The sequence below is a fragment of the Dromiciops gliroides genome, chromosome 4, assembly GCF_019393635.1.
Source record: "Dromiciops gliroides isolate mDroGli1 chromosome 4, mDroGli1.pri, whole genome shotgun sequence".
Taxonomy (NCBI): Eukaryota; Metazoa; Chordata; class Mammalia; order Microbiotheria; family Microbiotheriidae; genus Dromiciops; species Dromiciops gliroides.
Window position 1 is genome coordinate 301,008,546 of NC_057864.1, and position 15,675 is coordinate 301,024,220.

At 36.1% G+C, this 15,675-nt stretch overlaps 1 protein-coding gene across 1 annotated transcript in view; it reads left to right on the forward strand.

Moving 5' to 3' along the window:
- The first annotated feature begins 5,695 nt into the window (after window positions 1–5,695).
- The window catches only part of IRAK1BP1 (interleukin 1 receptor associated kinase 1 binding protein 1), a 38,403-nt gene continuing 28,423 nt past the window's right edge, over window positions 5,696–15,675 (forward strand). Inside the window, exon 1 of the mRNA XM_044005253.1 lies at window positions 5,696–6,569. Within this exon, the coding sequence (XP_043861188.1) occupies window positions 6,051–6,569 (519 nt within the window). The 5' untranslated portion in view covers window positions 5,696–6,050. The remainder of the gene's footprint in view (window positions 6,570–15,675) is intronic.

Below are 15,675 nucleotides of genomic sequence, written 5' to 3' on the forward strand. Positions count from 1 at the left end.
AGAGCAGCTATAAATATTTTTGTACATGTGGGTCCCTTTCCCCTTTCCATGATTTCTTTGGGAAAAAGACCTAAAAGTGGAATTGCTGGGTCAAAGGGTATGCACAGCTTTATCGCCCTTTGGGCATAATTCCAAATTGCTCTCCAGAATGGTTGGATCAGTTCACAGCTCCACCAACAATGAATTAGTGTTCCAATTTTCCCACAGCTCCTCCAACATTTATTATCTTCTTTTTTTGTCATTTTAGCCAATCTGATAGGTGTCAGGTGGTACCTCAGAGTTGTTTTAATTTGCATCTCTCTAATCATTAGAGATTTAGAGCATTTTTTCATATGACTTCCCTGCTTTTTTAAAAACCTTCTTTCAAACTTTTCAATTATCTTCAATATTTTTTCTGAGATTTTTGAAATTAAACTACATTTTGGGGGTGAGAACATATAATTTTTCCCTCTTTCCCACTCCTCATTTTGCTCCTATTCAGTTTTCATTACAAAAAGATCTTTTGAAAAGAGTCTGTTCTCTTAAAGAATGACAATGCAAATAATTAGTAAATGAAACATTAATGATTTTTGGTTTCTCCTAGAGGAGCTTCTGTGGATATCTATGACAAGAAGAAAATATTTTATACAAATCTGTACTCCATAAATGCGGTGAACAATGCCAAACTATCCACCTCTTTATAGCATACTCAGTCTTAATGCCATGGGGCTAATAAGATTTTCTAAGAACACATTTTCCATTTATTTGCTTCCATTTGGGGCCATAATTTTTCAAGCACTTAATTAAAATTAGAAGTCATTCAAAATTGAATGAACTAGTTGAAACTTTCAATATGTGATGGACATGTCACCTTTCCATTAAAAATGTTAACTGTCCTTCAAGGACAGTATGCTAGAGATGCATATGCAGTAGTAATATTAAGCTGAGATATTTTAAATTAATTATATAGTATTTAACTTTTGGTAAAACATAATTGATTCACATTTCAAAGAATGAGAACAGCATGTCTAATCACAAATGTTAGTACCCTCATTCTCCAGGATTGGGTAGACTTGATTCTCAGTCTTAAGTGTTTTTTCAATACCTATTAAGCTTAACTGAGAACCCTATTGTTGGAAGAAAGATCATAGAATCATAAGCAGAGATATAAAGGACAGGGGTCATCTAGTCTTAATCTTTCATTTTGCAGATAAGGAAACTGAGGTCCTGAAAGATTAAGTGACTTGTCCATGGTCACACAGGCATAAAATCATTGAGTTAGGATTATGCCACTTTTGAAAAACGTGTTTATTTATCTTTTATTTTTGTCATTTTCACTTCCAAATATATCCCTCACTCCTACCCTATTCTAGGAACAATATTGAAAGTTAGTTGAAGAATAGAAAGACAATATGAACTGATACAGACTGGATTAAGCAGAACCAGAAAAAAAAATATGTATATATATATATATATATATATATATATATATATATATATATATATAATGTATACACAATAATGGGAAGCAAGGAATTTAATGAAATTGAATGCTATGTAATTATAACAATCAAACTTGACCCTGAAAGTTGAGAAAATGCACCTTCCTTCCTTTTTCACAGAAGGGGTCAATTATGGGTATGGAATACTGCATATCCTATCAGACTGGATTGATGTGTTCATTGGCCTTGCTGAACTTCTTTTTCCCCTCTTTGAATATTTTTTTCTTGGGGTCCAAAGGAAAAAAAATCAAAAAGGCACAAAAAATTAGATTCTTCCCTGGAATACTAGATTTCATTATTTTATTATTTGATCAATACTTCATGTGATAGATTATAACAGAGGGACAGATACAGCACACAATTCTGGGGCAGAAAAGCGTTCTGGGCATTTTAGGACTTTGAGTTTGCTTTTTTTTTTTTTTTTTTTGGTGACTAACTTGCATGCAGCTATAATAGAATTAGAGAAATACCTTGAGAAGAGCACCTCCTGGTGGCTAAAACAGATATTGAATTTGGAGCTAATTCAAATCCCTATACCAGATTTTTACCAAAATAGACAGCTAGCTATAAGCGGATACTAAAAGCAAATACCACACTACGGATATCTGCCATGACCACATGCTTAGTCCATGAGCTTATGTGATAAGTGAAGATACTCATCCTAAGATGATTTTAGATGTTTCAGTGTTTCTGAGCAAAAGGATAGTACCTTTTTCAGGTGAATTTTTTTTCTTCTGATTCTTGAAATGTTTTCTTAGAATTATTCATTTTTGGTTTAGATTTTGATTTTTTTCTCTTGGGATTTTCTTTTCTTGAGATCAATCTACTATAATACATAAGATTCTAAATGCAGTGGTTGTGAATGTAATTATTATTGTATTATGAATGTTACCTACAGTAGTATTATACTGTTAAGCACTTCTGCCAGGAGTTAATAATAGTAAAGTAATATGGATTATACTGCTGCTTAAATAAATATGGCATTGAACTTTATGAAAGTCTTCTTTTTCATATTCTAATTATAAGAGTATGTTTCTCAGTTATCATTGTTACAGGATACCATATAATTGTTTGTTTGCATTTGCATGTTTATTTTAATGCTTTTATTACTGTATGCCATTGAATGACTGTATGTTTGCAATTTGCATTACTGTTATGTTGACTTCAGTTGTAATAAGAATTTGAACAAAGTAAAGGCCAAAATTTTTAAAAACATAGTGTGAAAGGATATTAAAAACCTGAAAGGAACTTTTAATTCCAAGAGTTTAGAAATAAGGGTTTTTTATTGAAAAGAGGTTTTTAAGGTTCATATTTTATCAATTGCAAATAAAAACAATTTTAATATTTTTTTATATTTTTAATTCAAATTCTCTCACCTTCCCTGCCCTTCCCTTCATTGAGAAGGCAAGCAATTTGATATAGATTACACATGTTCAGTCATGCAAAACATTTCCATATTAGCCACTTTTAAAAAGAAAACACACCAAAAAAAAGGAAGAAAGAAAGAGAAAGGTTTTTTGGAAAAAGTATACTTCAATCTGCAATCAGACTCCATCAGTTCTTTCTCTGGAGATGGATAGCATTTTTCATTATAAGTCCTTTGGAATTGTTTTGGATCATTGTAGATTATTGCTGTTGCTGTTGTTTGTTCTGCTCACTTCACTTTGCAAGAGTTCATATAAGTCTTCACAGGTTTTTCTGAAACTATTCTGCTCAACATTTCTTATAACACAAGAATATTCCATCACAATCATATACCAGAACTTGTTCACCATTTCCCAATTGATAAGCATCTCTCAATTTCCATTTTCTTACCACCATAAAAAGAGCTCCTATATTTTTGTACATATAGGTCCTTTCCCTTTTTAAAAATCTCTTTGGGATATAGATCTGGTAGTGGTATTACTGGGTAAAAGGAAATGCACACACACAAAAAAAGGGAATGCACGGTTTTATAGTCCTTTGGGTGTAGTTCCAAAATCCTCTACAGATTGGTTAGATCAGTTCACAGCTCCACAACAATGCATTAATATTCCAATTTTTCCACATCCTCTCCAACATTTGTCATTTTTCTTTTTTGTCATATTAGCCAATGTGATAGGTTTCTAATCAATAGTGATTTAGAGCATTTTTTATATGACTGGATAGCTTTGATTTCTTCTTCAGAAAACTGCCAGTTCCTATCTTTTAACCATTTATCAATTGGGGAATGACTCATACTCTTATGAATTTGACTCAGTTCTCTACAAATTTGAGAAATAAGGCCTTTATCAGAGAAACTTGCCATAAATTTTTTTTCCCAGTTTTGCTTTCCTTGTAAGTGTGGCTGCATGATTTTGCTGGAGCCAAAACTTTTTAATTTAATGTAATCAAAATTATCAAATTTATATCCCATAATTCTGTCTCGTTTGATCATAAATTCTTCCTTTATCCACAAATCTGACATGCAAAATATTCCATGCTCCCCTAATTTGCTTATGTTATCATCCTTTATGTCTAAATCATGTACCCATTATGACCTTATCTTGGTATACAATGTTGATCTTTAACTAATTTCTGCCAAACTTCCTTCTGGTTTCCCCAACAATTTTTGTCAAATTCTGAGTTCTTGTAACAAAAGTTGGGATCTTTGCGTTTATCAAACTCTAGATTGCTATGGTCATTTACTACTGCGTATTGTGTATCTTAACCTATTCTACTACTCTATTTCTTAACCGGTGCCAGATTGTTTTGATGAATACCACTTTGTAATACAATTTGAGATATGGTACTGCTAGGCCGCCTTGCTTCACATTTTTTCATTGATTCCCTTGATATTCTTGACCTTTTGTTCTTCCAAACAAATTTTGCTATTATTTTTCTAGCTCTGTAAAATAATGTTGGTACTTTAATTATTATGGCACTAGATAAATAACTTAATTTGGACAAAATTCTCATTTTAATAACATTGGCTTAGTTTACCCATGAGCAATTAATATTTCTCCAATTGTTTAGATTTGACTTTATTTGTGTTGTGTTTTGCAATTGTGTTCACATAATACTGGGTTTGTCTTGGTAGGTAGACTCCCAAATATTTTATATTGTCTACAGTTATTTTAAATGGAATTTCTCTTTCTATCTCTTCCTGCCGGAATTTGTTGATAATATATAGAAAAGCTGATGATTTCTGTGGGTTTACTTCTATCCTGAAACTTTGCTGAAGTTGTTAATTATGTTAACTACTCTTTTAGATGATTCTCTAGGATTCTGAGTATAACATTATATCATCTGCAAAGTGAGAATTTTGTTTCTTTATTGCCTAGTCTAATTCCTTCCATTTCTTTTTGTTTTCTTATTGCTATAGCTAGCATTTCTAGTACAATATTGAGTAATAGTGGTGATAATGGACATCCTTGCTTCACCCCTGAACCTACTGGGAAGGCTTCTAGCTTATCCCCATTACAGATAATGCTTGCTGATGGTTTTAGATTGATACTATTTATTATAAGGAAAGTTCTAATGATTCCTATTCGTTCTAGTATTTTTAATAGGAATGAGTGTTGTGTTTCATCAAAAGCTTTTTCTTTATCTATTGAGGCAATCATATGATTTTTGTTGGGTTTTGTTATTGATATAGTCAATTACACCACTAGTTTTCCTAATATTGTGGAAAATAACACAAAATAAACAAAAAGTAAATTTGGGAAGTCACTAACAACTGAATAAGGAAAGGCCTCTTGTGAAAGCTGGACTTGAGCCGATGCTTGAAGGGAAGTATGGATTTCAAAAGTCAGAAGTGAAGAGAGAAAACTTTACTGGCATAGGGATAAGTGAGCCAGAGATAGAATGTGTTTAAAAGGGGGCAGCAAGTAGGCTAGTTTGGCTGGAACATAGAGTATAGGAGGAGGAAAAGATGGAAGAATCCGTCTGGAAAAATAGGTTAGAACTAGCATGTGAAGGGCTTTACATGTCAAAGGCTGTTTGTAGCTTATCCTAGAGTTACTAAGCAGCCACTGAAGCTGCATGAGTAAGAGAGTAACCCATTGGGCCCAGTGCCTTTATCATTTTGTCGGGTCTGTGGAGGATGGAATGGAGGAGAGATTGGATATAGGGACACTAGTGAAAAGGTTATTACCGTGGTTCAAGCCACAGGGTTCAAAGGATCACAGATTGAGAGCTGGAAGCTGGGGGGAGGGGGGGTGGCTTTCGAGACCCATGCTTGATCTGTTGTTTGGTTGTCAAGACTTAAGAAGTGTTAATAACAGCTTAAATCTTAAAATTTGGGTCCTGAATGCTATACATTTACTAACATACTCCTGGCTGGAAGAGACCTCGGAGGTCATCTAATCTAACCCAGAGAGTGGTAAGGTAAAATGACCGAGGTCCTCGGACTCCAAACCCCGCCCTATCCATTGTACTACCAGACAAGGGCCCAAAGCCATCGTAATGTGATGTACGCCGATACGTAACAGAAGAGTCTCCGCCGCGGAGAGGCCGCGAGGGCCGTAGGATATAAGATGACAGGGAGCGTTGTCAGCCGAGTTCTCCTCAGTTCCGTTTACGTTCTTCCCCAGGCTGCGGCTGCCGGAGATGCAGCGAAAGCGCCACGGGAAGCGCTCGCCCGCGCTGGCTCCTCAGAAGAGAGAAAGGTCTTCCCGTCATTCCCTGCGCGATAGCGAAGGATCCAGGGACACGCGGCGGCAGTCGATCGCGTCCCCTTTTCCCTCCCAGGACACCGTAGGCCGCGGTTGCCATGGGGACCTAAGGACGGCTCCCATGCCTTGGCCGCCGGCTACCCTGTCCCGGGTGTTTGCCGAACTGGCGCCGCTAACTGAGAGGGGCCGAGATGGCTTCCTGGGAGCCGCTGGGGAGACGCTACCGAACCTCAGCAGCCACATGCCTCTATGCACGTCCTCGGCACCGGCCTCGGTCCAGAATCCGGCCCGCGAGGTGCACGTGAGCGGCTCAGCGGAGATGTCCTGCGGCCCTGACCGGGCGCTGGTTACGGTGAAGGTCAGCAGCACCAAAAACTCGGCCGCTGAGGCCAAGAACAGTGTGGGCCGCCGCCTGGACTACATCACGCAGAACCTGCAGAAGCCGGGGATTCAGGTGAGAGGAGCCGCTCAGATTGGGGGGCGGGGTCCACATCCCTGGGGCTGGGCTCCACTTCCCACCCCGCGCTGTTCCGGGCCGAAGGGATGGCGAGAGGGGGAAGGGGGTGGGGACCTCAGAGTCCCTGCAAACTCCTAAGGGGGATTTGGGGGAAGGGGAGGGAAAGGCTCTTAACTCCGTACGGGTCTGATGACGCCTACGAGCCCCCTCTATCTATTATATCGTTAGAAGTGCGTTATTTTAAAATTGTGCTTTGTGCTTTTAAATTTTAAACACACATACCCAGTAAAGCCTGCGTGAAATGGTGAGCATTTCAATTTCGAAAAGTTGTGGGCTGGTGGGAAAACTTTTTGTCTTTTAATTTAGCTCCTGTCAGCACAGGCAGAGGGAGCTGCCATACCTGGAGTTCCCCACAGGACTGAAATCATGGGTCCCAGACACTTACCAGCCTTCCTCCTGAAATAAAAAATAAAAATAATGTACCTTAGTAGTGGGAAGCAAGGATTATTCTTGACCACAGTGTCGATATCCGTTTTCAGGTTTCTCTTGGGTATACCCAGTGCTCCTCAAACAAAATCTAGAGTAGTCAGAATTTATATATTGTTTTTAAGACAAGACCTGCGTTACTATCCAAATACTCCACCACCACTGTTTTTATACAGTATTAAACCAGTAATTAACATTAAGATACAGTAGAAGTCAAGCCAAGCAGTACAGTGGAAAGAGGAATGGGTCTCGGTTTAAATCCCAGCTTTGCTCTATCTTTGCTATCTTAGATATATGACTGAGCCTTGGTTTCCTCCTCTATAGTGTGGAAGATTAATTAGAGGGCTCCAGAGGGACCTTCCCATTCCATATCTGTGCTTCTGTATAATAGGAGTTCTTAACCTGGGGTCTAGGAACTTGAGAAATAGATAAATTTCTATATTTATTTTATTAATTTAACATTATTCTGATACATCTTCATAGGCTTTATCAGACTGCCAAAGAGATCCATCACACACAAAAATGGTTAAGAATTCTTGGTCAGTAAATCGATTTCTCGTTCATAACTACTTTCTGCCATCAATTCATATTTCCTATTCAGTGTTGGGTATTTGCTGGAGGTTTAGAAATGCTCTGGTTAAACCAATGATGAACGTAGACTGTGAGTTTTTAAGTCCAATATATTTGTGCTGTGGTCATTTGACATTTATACAAAAGATAACTGTAGAAAGTAAGTTGATAATAAATTTTTTAAATGTTTCACAATGTTATGTATGAATTAAGTACAGTTTAAGTTAAAATAACCTATTTGATGGCCAAGAAAATAGCATCTCAAAAAAAAAAGTTGACAACCATAAGCTCTGTTACAATCTGGTTCAGATGTTAAAAGCCACGGTATATGCAGCATTAGCATAAATACATATACTGAATCATGAGGAGCTATCTCCTAGGATATAAAAGAAGTCACTTGGTTTAACCTGCTGTAATTGTACTGAAATTCAATATTCAGGGCAAGTAAAATGAAATAGTAATCTCCCAATTATCTGTGCTAATGAAGGAAAGCAGTCATGTGGATAATTCAAAGCAGTAGATAATCCAAAAAGTCATTTAAATTTATACTTTGGAATGGATTATACAAGGTTTTCAAAGTCATAGGGCACTTTTAAACTTTAATCGTTTAGATTGTGACTATTTTTTGCAAATGACATTTAAAAGCAAATGTGCCCAAAAAGTATAGGGCAACTACATTGCAAATGTAGCGCTCTCGCGTTCGCTCTCTCTCTCTCTCTCTCTCTCTCTCTCTCTCTCTCTCTCTCTCTCTCTCTCTCTCTCTCTATATATATATATATATATATATATATATATATATAAAATCATTTCACATTCTGTGACAGAAAAATATTACAGTATGCTTAATAAAACTAAAGTCCTCATCAGTAGCGGAGAATTCTTTTGACTTCTATATATGCTCTTTTAAAGACTGCTTAAGGTACCTCTGCCTTTAGGTTTAAAAAAATTGTTAAAGGTTCTTTGGCTGAGGACCTGCTGATTTCAGCTATCAAGAGGAGATATGAGAGTAGTGCCAAAACATCATTGTTACAATTGGTATAAGTCCAAAACGGATTAGTACTTGGTATATTTGAAACATCTTTCCCTATTGCCCCCAGTTCCAAATAAATAACATTTGGCTTCTGGGACATCATCATGGTAGATACTGAGTAAAAGCAATATTTAAATAAAACACAATGCTATATAATAAAACTTAAAAGCCAGCAGCTCAGAGATCTTTGATTCAAAATAATTCATTTTTAATAAATCTGTACATTTAGTAGTAAAGCTTTTAATAATAGATATGTGTAAATATGACTTACTACAATTGTATTTGAGTTCATCATTCAGGACACAGACCTAACAGATTTTTAAACAATATTATATAATTTAGAACTGAACAGGACTAAGAGACCATTTAGTCTAACCCTGTCATATTACCAGATGAAGAAAGTGGTGTCAGTAAAAATTGCTCAAAGTTATATAGCTAGTAGTGATGTAGGAGGCAAAAAAAGGGTTAACAAAAAAACCTAAGACCCAAGCTCTAATTCAGATATGAGCTCTAAAAGGGATTCAGACCCCAGTTAATGGGTAACTTAAGATTTGGGAAACAAGTCAAGGTCTAGGTTCTCTTACCCGCATTAATCACCATTCATAACAAGAACATAAAGAGGCATCAAGGTTAAAAAGACTTTAACTATAACAATGATACACTGACAGGGCATAGAAATTCTAATGAAAAATGAAGATACTTTGAAATTAGCCATGGGAATCAGAAAAAGACATGTGCAGAAAAAGGCCAAATTTGTCCCCAGATTCACCATATGATATGTAAACCCCAAAAACACACTTCCACAGAAAAAGGTACCCGCCTTTGGGGTTGGCTTAAGCCCCCAGGCACTCCAAATTAGGTTAGGCCCTCCCCTTTACTTCCCTAAAGTGGAGATGATTAAAATGAGACTGATAATCAATTTATCCATGCTGTAAATATAACTATCTTTCCTTTCCTTGTTCAAGAGAGACCTTTCCACTTTTCTGGTTCTCTCCCTGTGTTTACTCACAGTATTCAATAAAACTTGGGAAACTGAGTTACTGAGTCTTGTAATTCTTTTGGGACAACTCACGATCAATTTGACCCTAATTCCATAATTCTATCCCACATCAGTAGCAGGGCTGAAACTACAACCTAAGTCACCTGAATCCAAGTTTAGAACTTTTCTACTAAACAATTTCATTACCTTCTAGCCCAGGGACATAAAGGCCTGTGTGTTAAAGAAGACCACACCCCATTGGACAAGAGACTAGCAACTTGGAGCTAAGGCCTACAGCTACTTGATAGTGGACATGGGAGTTTTAAACTAACTAGTACCATAGTTTTAAAAGATGGAAAGGACCTAAAAGGTATCAGATCCAAGCACCACATTTTATTTTTGAAAAACTGAAATCCAAAAAGGTTCATTTAGAATCAGAAATCTAGAGCTGGAACAGGCTCCAGAGGCAATCTAACCCAACCCCCTCATTCTACAGATGAAGAAACTGAGGCCAGGCAGGTTAAGTTGACTTACCCTCCTTTCAAGGTTACAGTGAGCCTGGAGTCATGGATATTCTTACTGGTTTGAATCTGGCCTCAGACACTTACTAGCTATATGACACTGAGGAAGTCATTTAACCCTGTCTGCCTAAGTTTTCTCATCTGTAAAATGAGCTTGAGAGGGAAATGGCAAAACACTTCAGTATCTTTGCCAAGAAAACCCCAAATGAATATGACCAAGCAACACTACTACTACTAGGTTTATATCCCAAAGAGATAAAAAAACAAAAAGGAAAAGGACCTACATGTGAAAAAAATATTTATAGCCGCTATTTTAATGATGGCAAAAAATTGGAAATTACAGGGATGTCCATCAATTGGGGAATGATTTTACAGGCTGTTATATATGATTGTGATGGAATACTCTTGTGCTATAAGAAATGACAAGCAGGATACTCTCAAAAAAATCAGGAAAGACTTACATGAATTGATGCAAAGTGAAATGAGCAGAACCAGGAGAACATTGTACACAGTAATAGCACTAGTGTACAATGATGAATTCTGAATGACTTAGCTACTCTCAGTAATACAATGATCTAAGACAATGTGAAAGAATTTCTAATGAAAAATACTGTCCAGCTCCAGAAAAAGAACTGATGGAATCTGAATACAGATCAAAGCATATCTTTTCTTTATTTTCTTTATTTTTCTTGTTTTCTGTCTGGGTTTTAATCTGTTTTCTTTCACAGCATGTTGAACCTGGAAATATGTTTTGCATGACTGCATATGTATAACCTATATCAAATTGATTTCCTTCTCAATAAGCAGGGGAGAGAAAGGAAGGAAAGAATTTGGAGCTCAAAAGTTTAGAAAACCAAATGTAAAAAATTTTTTAATTTAATTGGGGTAAAAAATAAAATATTAAATGAAGAAAAAAGAAGACCCCAAAGGGGTCATGAAGAGTTGGACATAACTGAACAACATACATATATACATGTGTGTATGTACACACACCCCAAGGAGATTTTCATTCTCTTGGCTGATATAATCTAAAAAAAGATAAGTAAAGAAAAGATGATAAGTAAAGAATGAACACTATCAATTAGGGAGAAAAAAGGCAGGGATCCTAAGAAGTGGATATAAGGAGGGGATGAGTTTCAGGTATGCCTTTGCAAAGGCATAAAGTTAGAAGAAGGTAGGAAGTTTGGGGAAAGGCTGGTAGGACGGTTTGACTTGGATCTTTGATTATATAAGGGAAGTCATGTGAAATATATCTGGAAAAGTAAGAAGAAGCATATTGTGAAGGGTTTTAAATGATGATTATGAATTTTTATTTTATCCTAAAGGCAATAAGATAAAACCACTGAAGATTCTTAGGCAGGGTAGTGACATCTGCCTGGTGCTTTTAGGAAGATAAATTTGGCAGCTGTGGGAAATATGCATTATAAAGGGGAGAAACTAAAAGTTGGTTTGCCAGTTCAGATTAAATAAGGAACCTTAGGTACTTGGAGAAGGAATTCTAATAGCATCCATAATAATGATTCTTTTTTAAAAAAGAATTTAGAGTTTTTTCCCCAAATTACATGTGGAAACAATTTTAACATCGATTTTTAAAACTTTTTATTCCAAATTCTCTTCCTCCCTCTCTCCGCATACACCCCCCCCACCAAGAACTCAAGCAATTCAAAATAAGTTATACATGTGTAGTCACGTAAAACATTTCCCCGTTAGTCAAGTTGTGAAAGAAAACAGACCAAAAAAAAAAACCTTAAGAAAAAGGAACTAAAAAAAATATGCTTCCATCTGTATTCAGACACCATCAGTTCTTTCTCTGGAGATGGATTGCATTTTTCATAAGTCCTTCAGAGTTGTCTTGGATCATTGTATTACTGAAAATAGCTAAGTTGTTCACCAACGATCATCTTACAATATTGCTATTTCTTTGTATACAGTACATTTCACTTTGCATTAGCTTATGTAAGTCTTTCCAGGTTTTTCTGATAGCATCCTGCTCATCATTTCTTATAGCACAATAGTGTTCCATCATAATCTCACCCTACAGTTTGTTCAGCCACATAATAATTATTCTTGAGAGGCAAAGGCTTCTATCAGCAGCAATGGCACTTATAAATTTGGTTTTATTTGGTTGGAAGTGGGAAAATTACTTTTATTTGGTAAGTAGTGGGACTTAGGTCATTGTGATAGCTTGGAAGAGGTGGTGAAGAGGACTCTGATCATGGTGCTTTCCTATAGCATTAATGGCAGGGGCTCTAAGAGCAACATCAGCTCTCATAGCAGTTGAAGGGCATACATAAATGGCCATTCTCACTTAGGAACTTCTTAGTAATCACTTTCAATAACTATCTTTCCTTGCTTTATTTTTCAAATAACTTTTTATTTAAATCTTTTCTTTTTATATCATCTACATTTCCCAAACTAGGTATCCCTTCCTGTTTCCTTTCCAGTAGAATAATCCCTGTTAACAAAGAATTTTTAAAAGAGGAGGAAGGGCGGAGGGGGGAGGGAGGGAAGGGAGGGAGAAAAATCTGAAATTGGAAAGCTTGTATAAACAAAAGTTGAGAACTATCTTTATATGTAACGGGAAAAAAATAAAATACTTTATTAATAATAAAAAATAAAGGAATGGAATCATAAAAAAAAAAAGAGGGGGAAGGGGCAGCTAGGTGGCGCCGTGGATAGAGCACTGGCCTTGGAGTCAGGAGTACCTGAGTTCAAATCCAGCCTCAGACACTTAACACTTACTAGCTGTGTGACCCTGGGCAAGTCACTTAACCCCAATTGCCTCACCAAAAAATAAAAAATAAAAAAGAGGGGGAAAACAGTTCAGCAAAACCAAGCAGCATAAAGGAAAAGTCTGACTTCTATGTAGTACCTCAACATATAGAAAAAGTCTGATTATATAAAATATCCCAAACTCATAGTATGTCAACTCTTCAAAGAATCAAAGAGAGGTTCCTTTTCATATTTGTTCTTTGGGGCCAGACTCCTAATTTCACAACATTTAGCTTTATGTGTTTTGTGGTGATTGTTCTTTGCATTTATAATGTTATTGTCATTGAATATATTGTTTAGAATATTAGCTCCTTTTGGCCAAGGATCAGATTTTTGCCATACCTTGTATCCTCAGCATTCAACATAATAGCTGGTACTTTTTTTGTTTAGTCATTTTTTCTGTTAAGTCCAACTCTTCATGACCCCATTTGGGGTTTTCTTGGCAAAGGTATTGGAGTGATTTGCCATTTCCTTCTCCAGCTCATTCTGCACATAAGGAAACTAGGACAAACAGTGAGGATCACACAGATAAGTGTCAGAGGCCAGATTTGAATTCAGGAAGATGAATATCTCTGACTCCAAGCCAGCTGCTAGCACATGATTGCATAACAAATGCTTATTTATTGACTTGATTGACTTGTTCAGTTTACTTCACATTGTATTAGTTCATATAAATCTTCCCATGTTTCCCTCTATTCATTACACTATTTCTTACAGCACAGTAATACTCCATTAAATTTGATGGGCATCTACTTTGTTACCAATTCTTTGCCCTATTGCAGTTTGTTGCTATACTTATATACTTATAGCAACTATTGCTATAAATATTTTGGTGTACAGGAAGCCTTTCTTTTTATCATTGACCTCTTTTTGGGTAGAGGCAAAGAGAGCAAGGCAGGTATATGCCAGCAGTGGGATCTCCAGGTTAAAGGTATGAACATTTTAGTCACTTTCTTCAAATAGTTCCAAATTACTTTCCAGAATGCTTGAATCAATTCACAGCTCCACCAGCAATGCATTAGTATACCAGTCTCTCCATAACCCTTCCAATTATTTAGGGGTAACTAGGTGGCACAGTGGATAGAGTATTGGGTCTGGAGTTAAGAAGACATGAGTTCAAATGTAGCCTTAGACACTTACTGACTTTGTAACCCTGAACAAGTCATTTAACCTCTGTTTGCTTCAATTTTCTCAACTGTAAAATGAGGGTAATAACAGCACCTACTTCTTAGAGTTGTGAGGATCAAATGAGATATTTTAAAGTATGTTATACAGTGACCGGGCATATAGTGGTAGGTGCCATATATATGCTTGTTTCCTTTTACCATCTCCCCGACCAATATTGACTATTTCCATTTTTTAACCTCTTCCCTAATTTGCCAGGTATCAGGTAAAAGTTCAGAGTTGTTTTGATGTGGAACATTCTTTCATATGGTTTTTTTAAAGGTTTCAATTCTTTTAAGAATTATTTGTGGGGCAGCTAGGTGGCGCAGTGGATAGAGCACCGGCCCTGGAGTCAGGAGGACCTGAGTTCAAATCCGGCCTCAGACACTTAACACTTACTATCTGTGTGACCCTGGGCAAATCACTTAACCCAATTGCCTCACTAAAAAAGAAAAAAAAAAAAGAACTATTTGTTTACATTCTTTGACCACTTAACTATTAGGGAATGACCTTTGCTCTTACATATTTCTGTTGCCTCTGTTATATCAGATCCTTAGCAGACACTGAATGCCTTCTTATCTTAGCAGTAACCTCAATACAAGATATAATGTATACAACCAGTGAACTCCTGGAAAACTTATTGTCTGTACCACACATTTAACATTTAAAACATAATACCTTGCAGTCTTATTTATCTTTCTATGTACCTCTGTACCTCTAGATGATAAGTCCTTGTAAGTCAAAGACCCAATGTTATATGCTTTTATATTTCCCAGTGTCTTCACAATATCTATATATAGAAGGATCTCAATGGATATTTATTGATGTAGATATTTAGTTTTAATATGGAATTAAAGTTCCAGATTATTTAGCATTATTATTATATTGTGTGGTCCCCATTGTCTAACTGAAAAACTAGAAGACAGAATGGGGGTGGGGGTTAAATATGCCATGTGGGTAGACATCAAAAGTAAAGTAAATCTTAAGGTGCTACAAAAATAAATTTGTTCCTGGGGCTCTCATGATTAAAATGATAGCTTTTCTAGGAGAAAATTATATGAGCAGCAGGCTCAAGAACTGAAGTAAAAAACTCTTCTTTGATCTTCTTAAAGCTTATTCTGATTAAAAATTAAATGGATAACTCCTTGAAAACTTGCAGCCATAAAAAAGGAAAAAATTGCTTTTAAGTAGGACATATGAGCCAAAGCACTTAGTAAATGGGTCATGGATGTTAAAATTATTTCCAGTAGTTTTCCTATGAAATTATTTTTAAATGCTAGATTTCCAATCCATCATATATTTGAGGCATACAATTTAATCAAGTAGGAGAAAATCTAGATATTTTCTCTAAAATTATTTTGCAATAGCCCCCAAAGCCACAAGATGGCAGTGTTCTTAAATATATAAAGCCATTAAGAAGTGAAAGTTTTTCAAATAAGATTGATTGTATACAATATTTCAATTAATTTACCACAAATATATTATGCCAAAGTTTTTGTTCATTCAGCAAAAATTATTTAAGATGTAATTAATTTTCAAGGTCTGTTAAAAATAAAGAAATGAAACTTCTTTTATCACTTC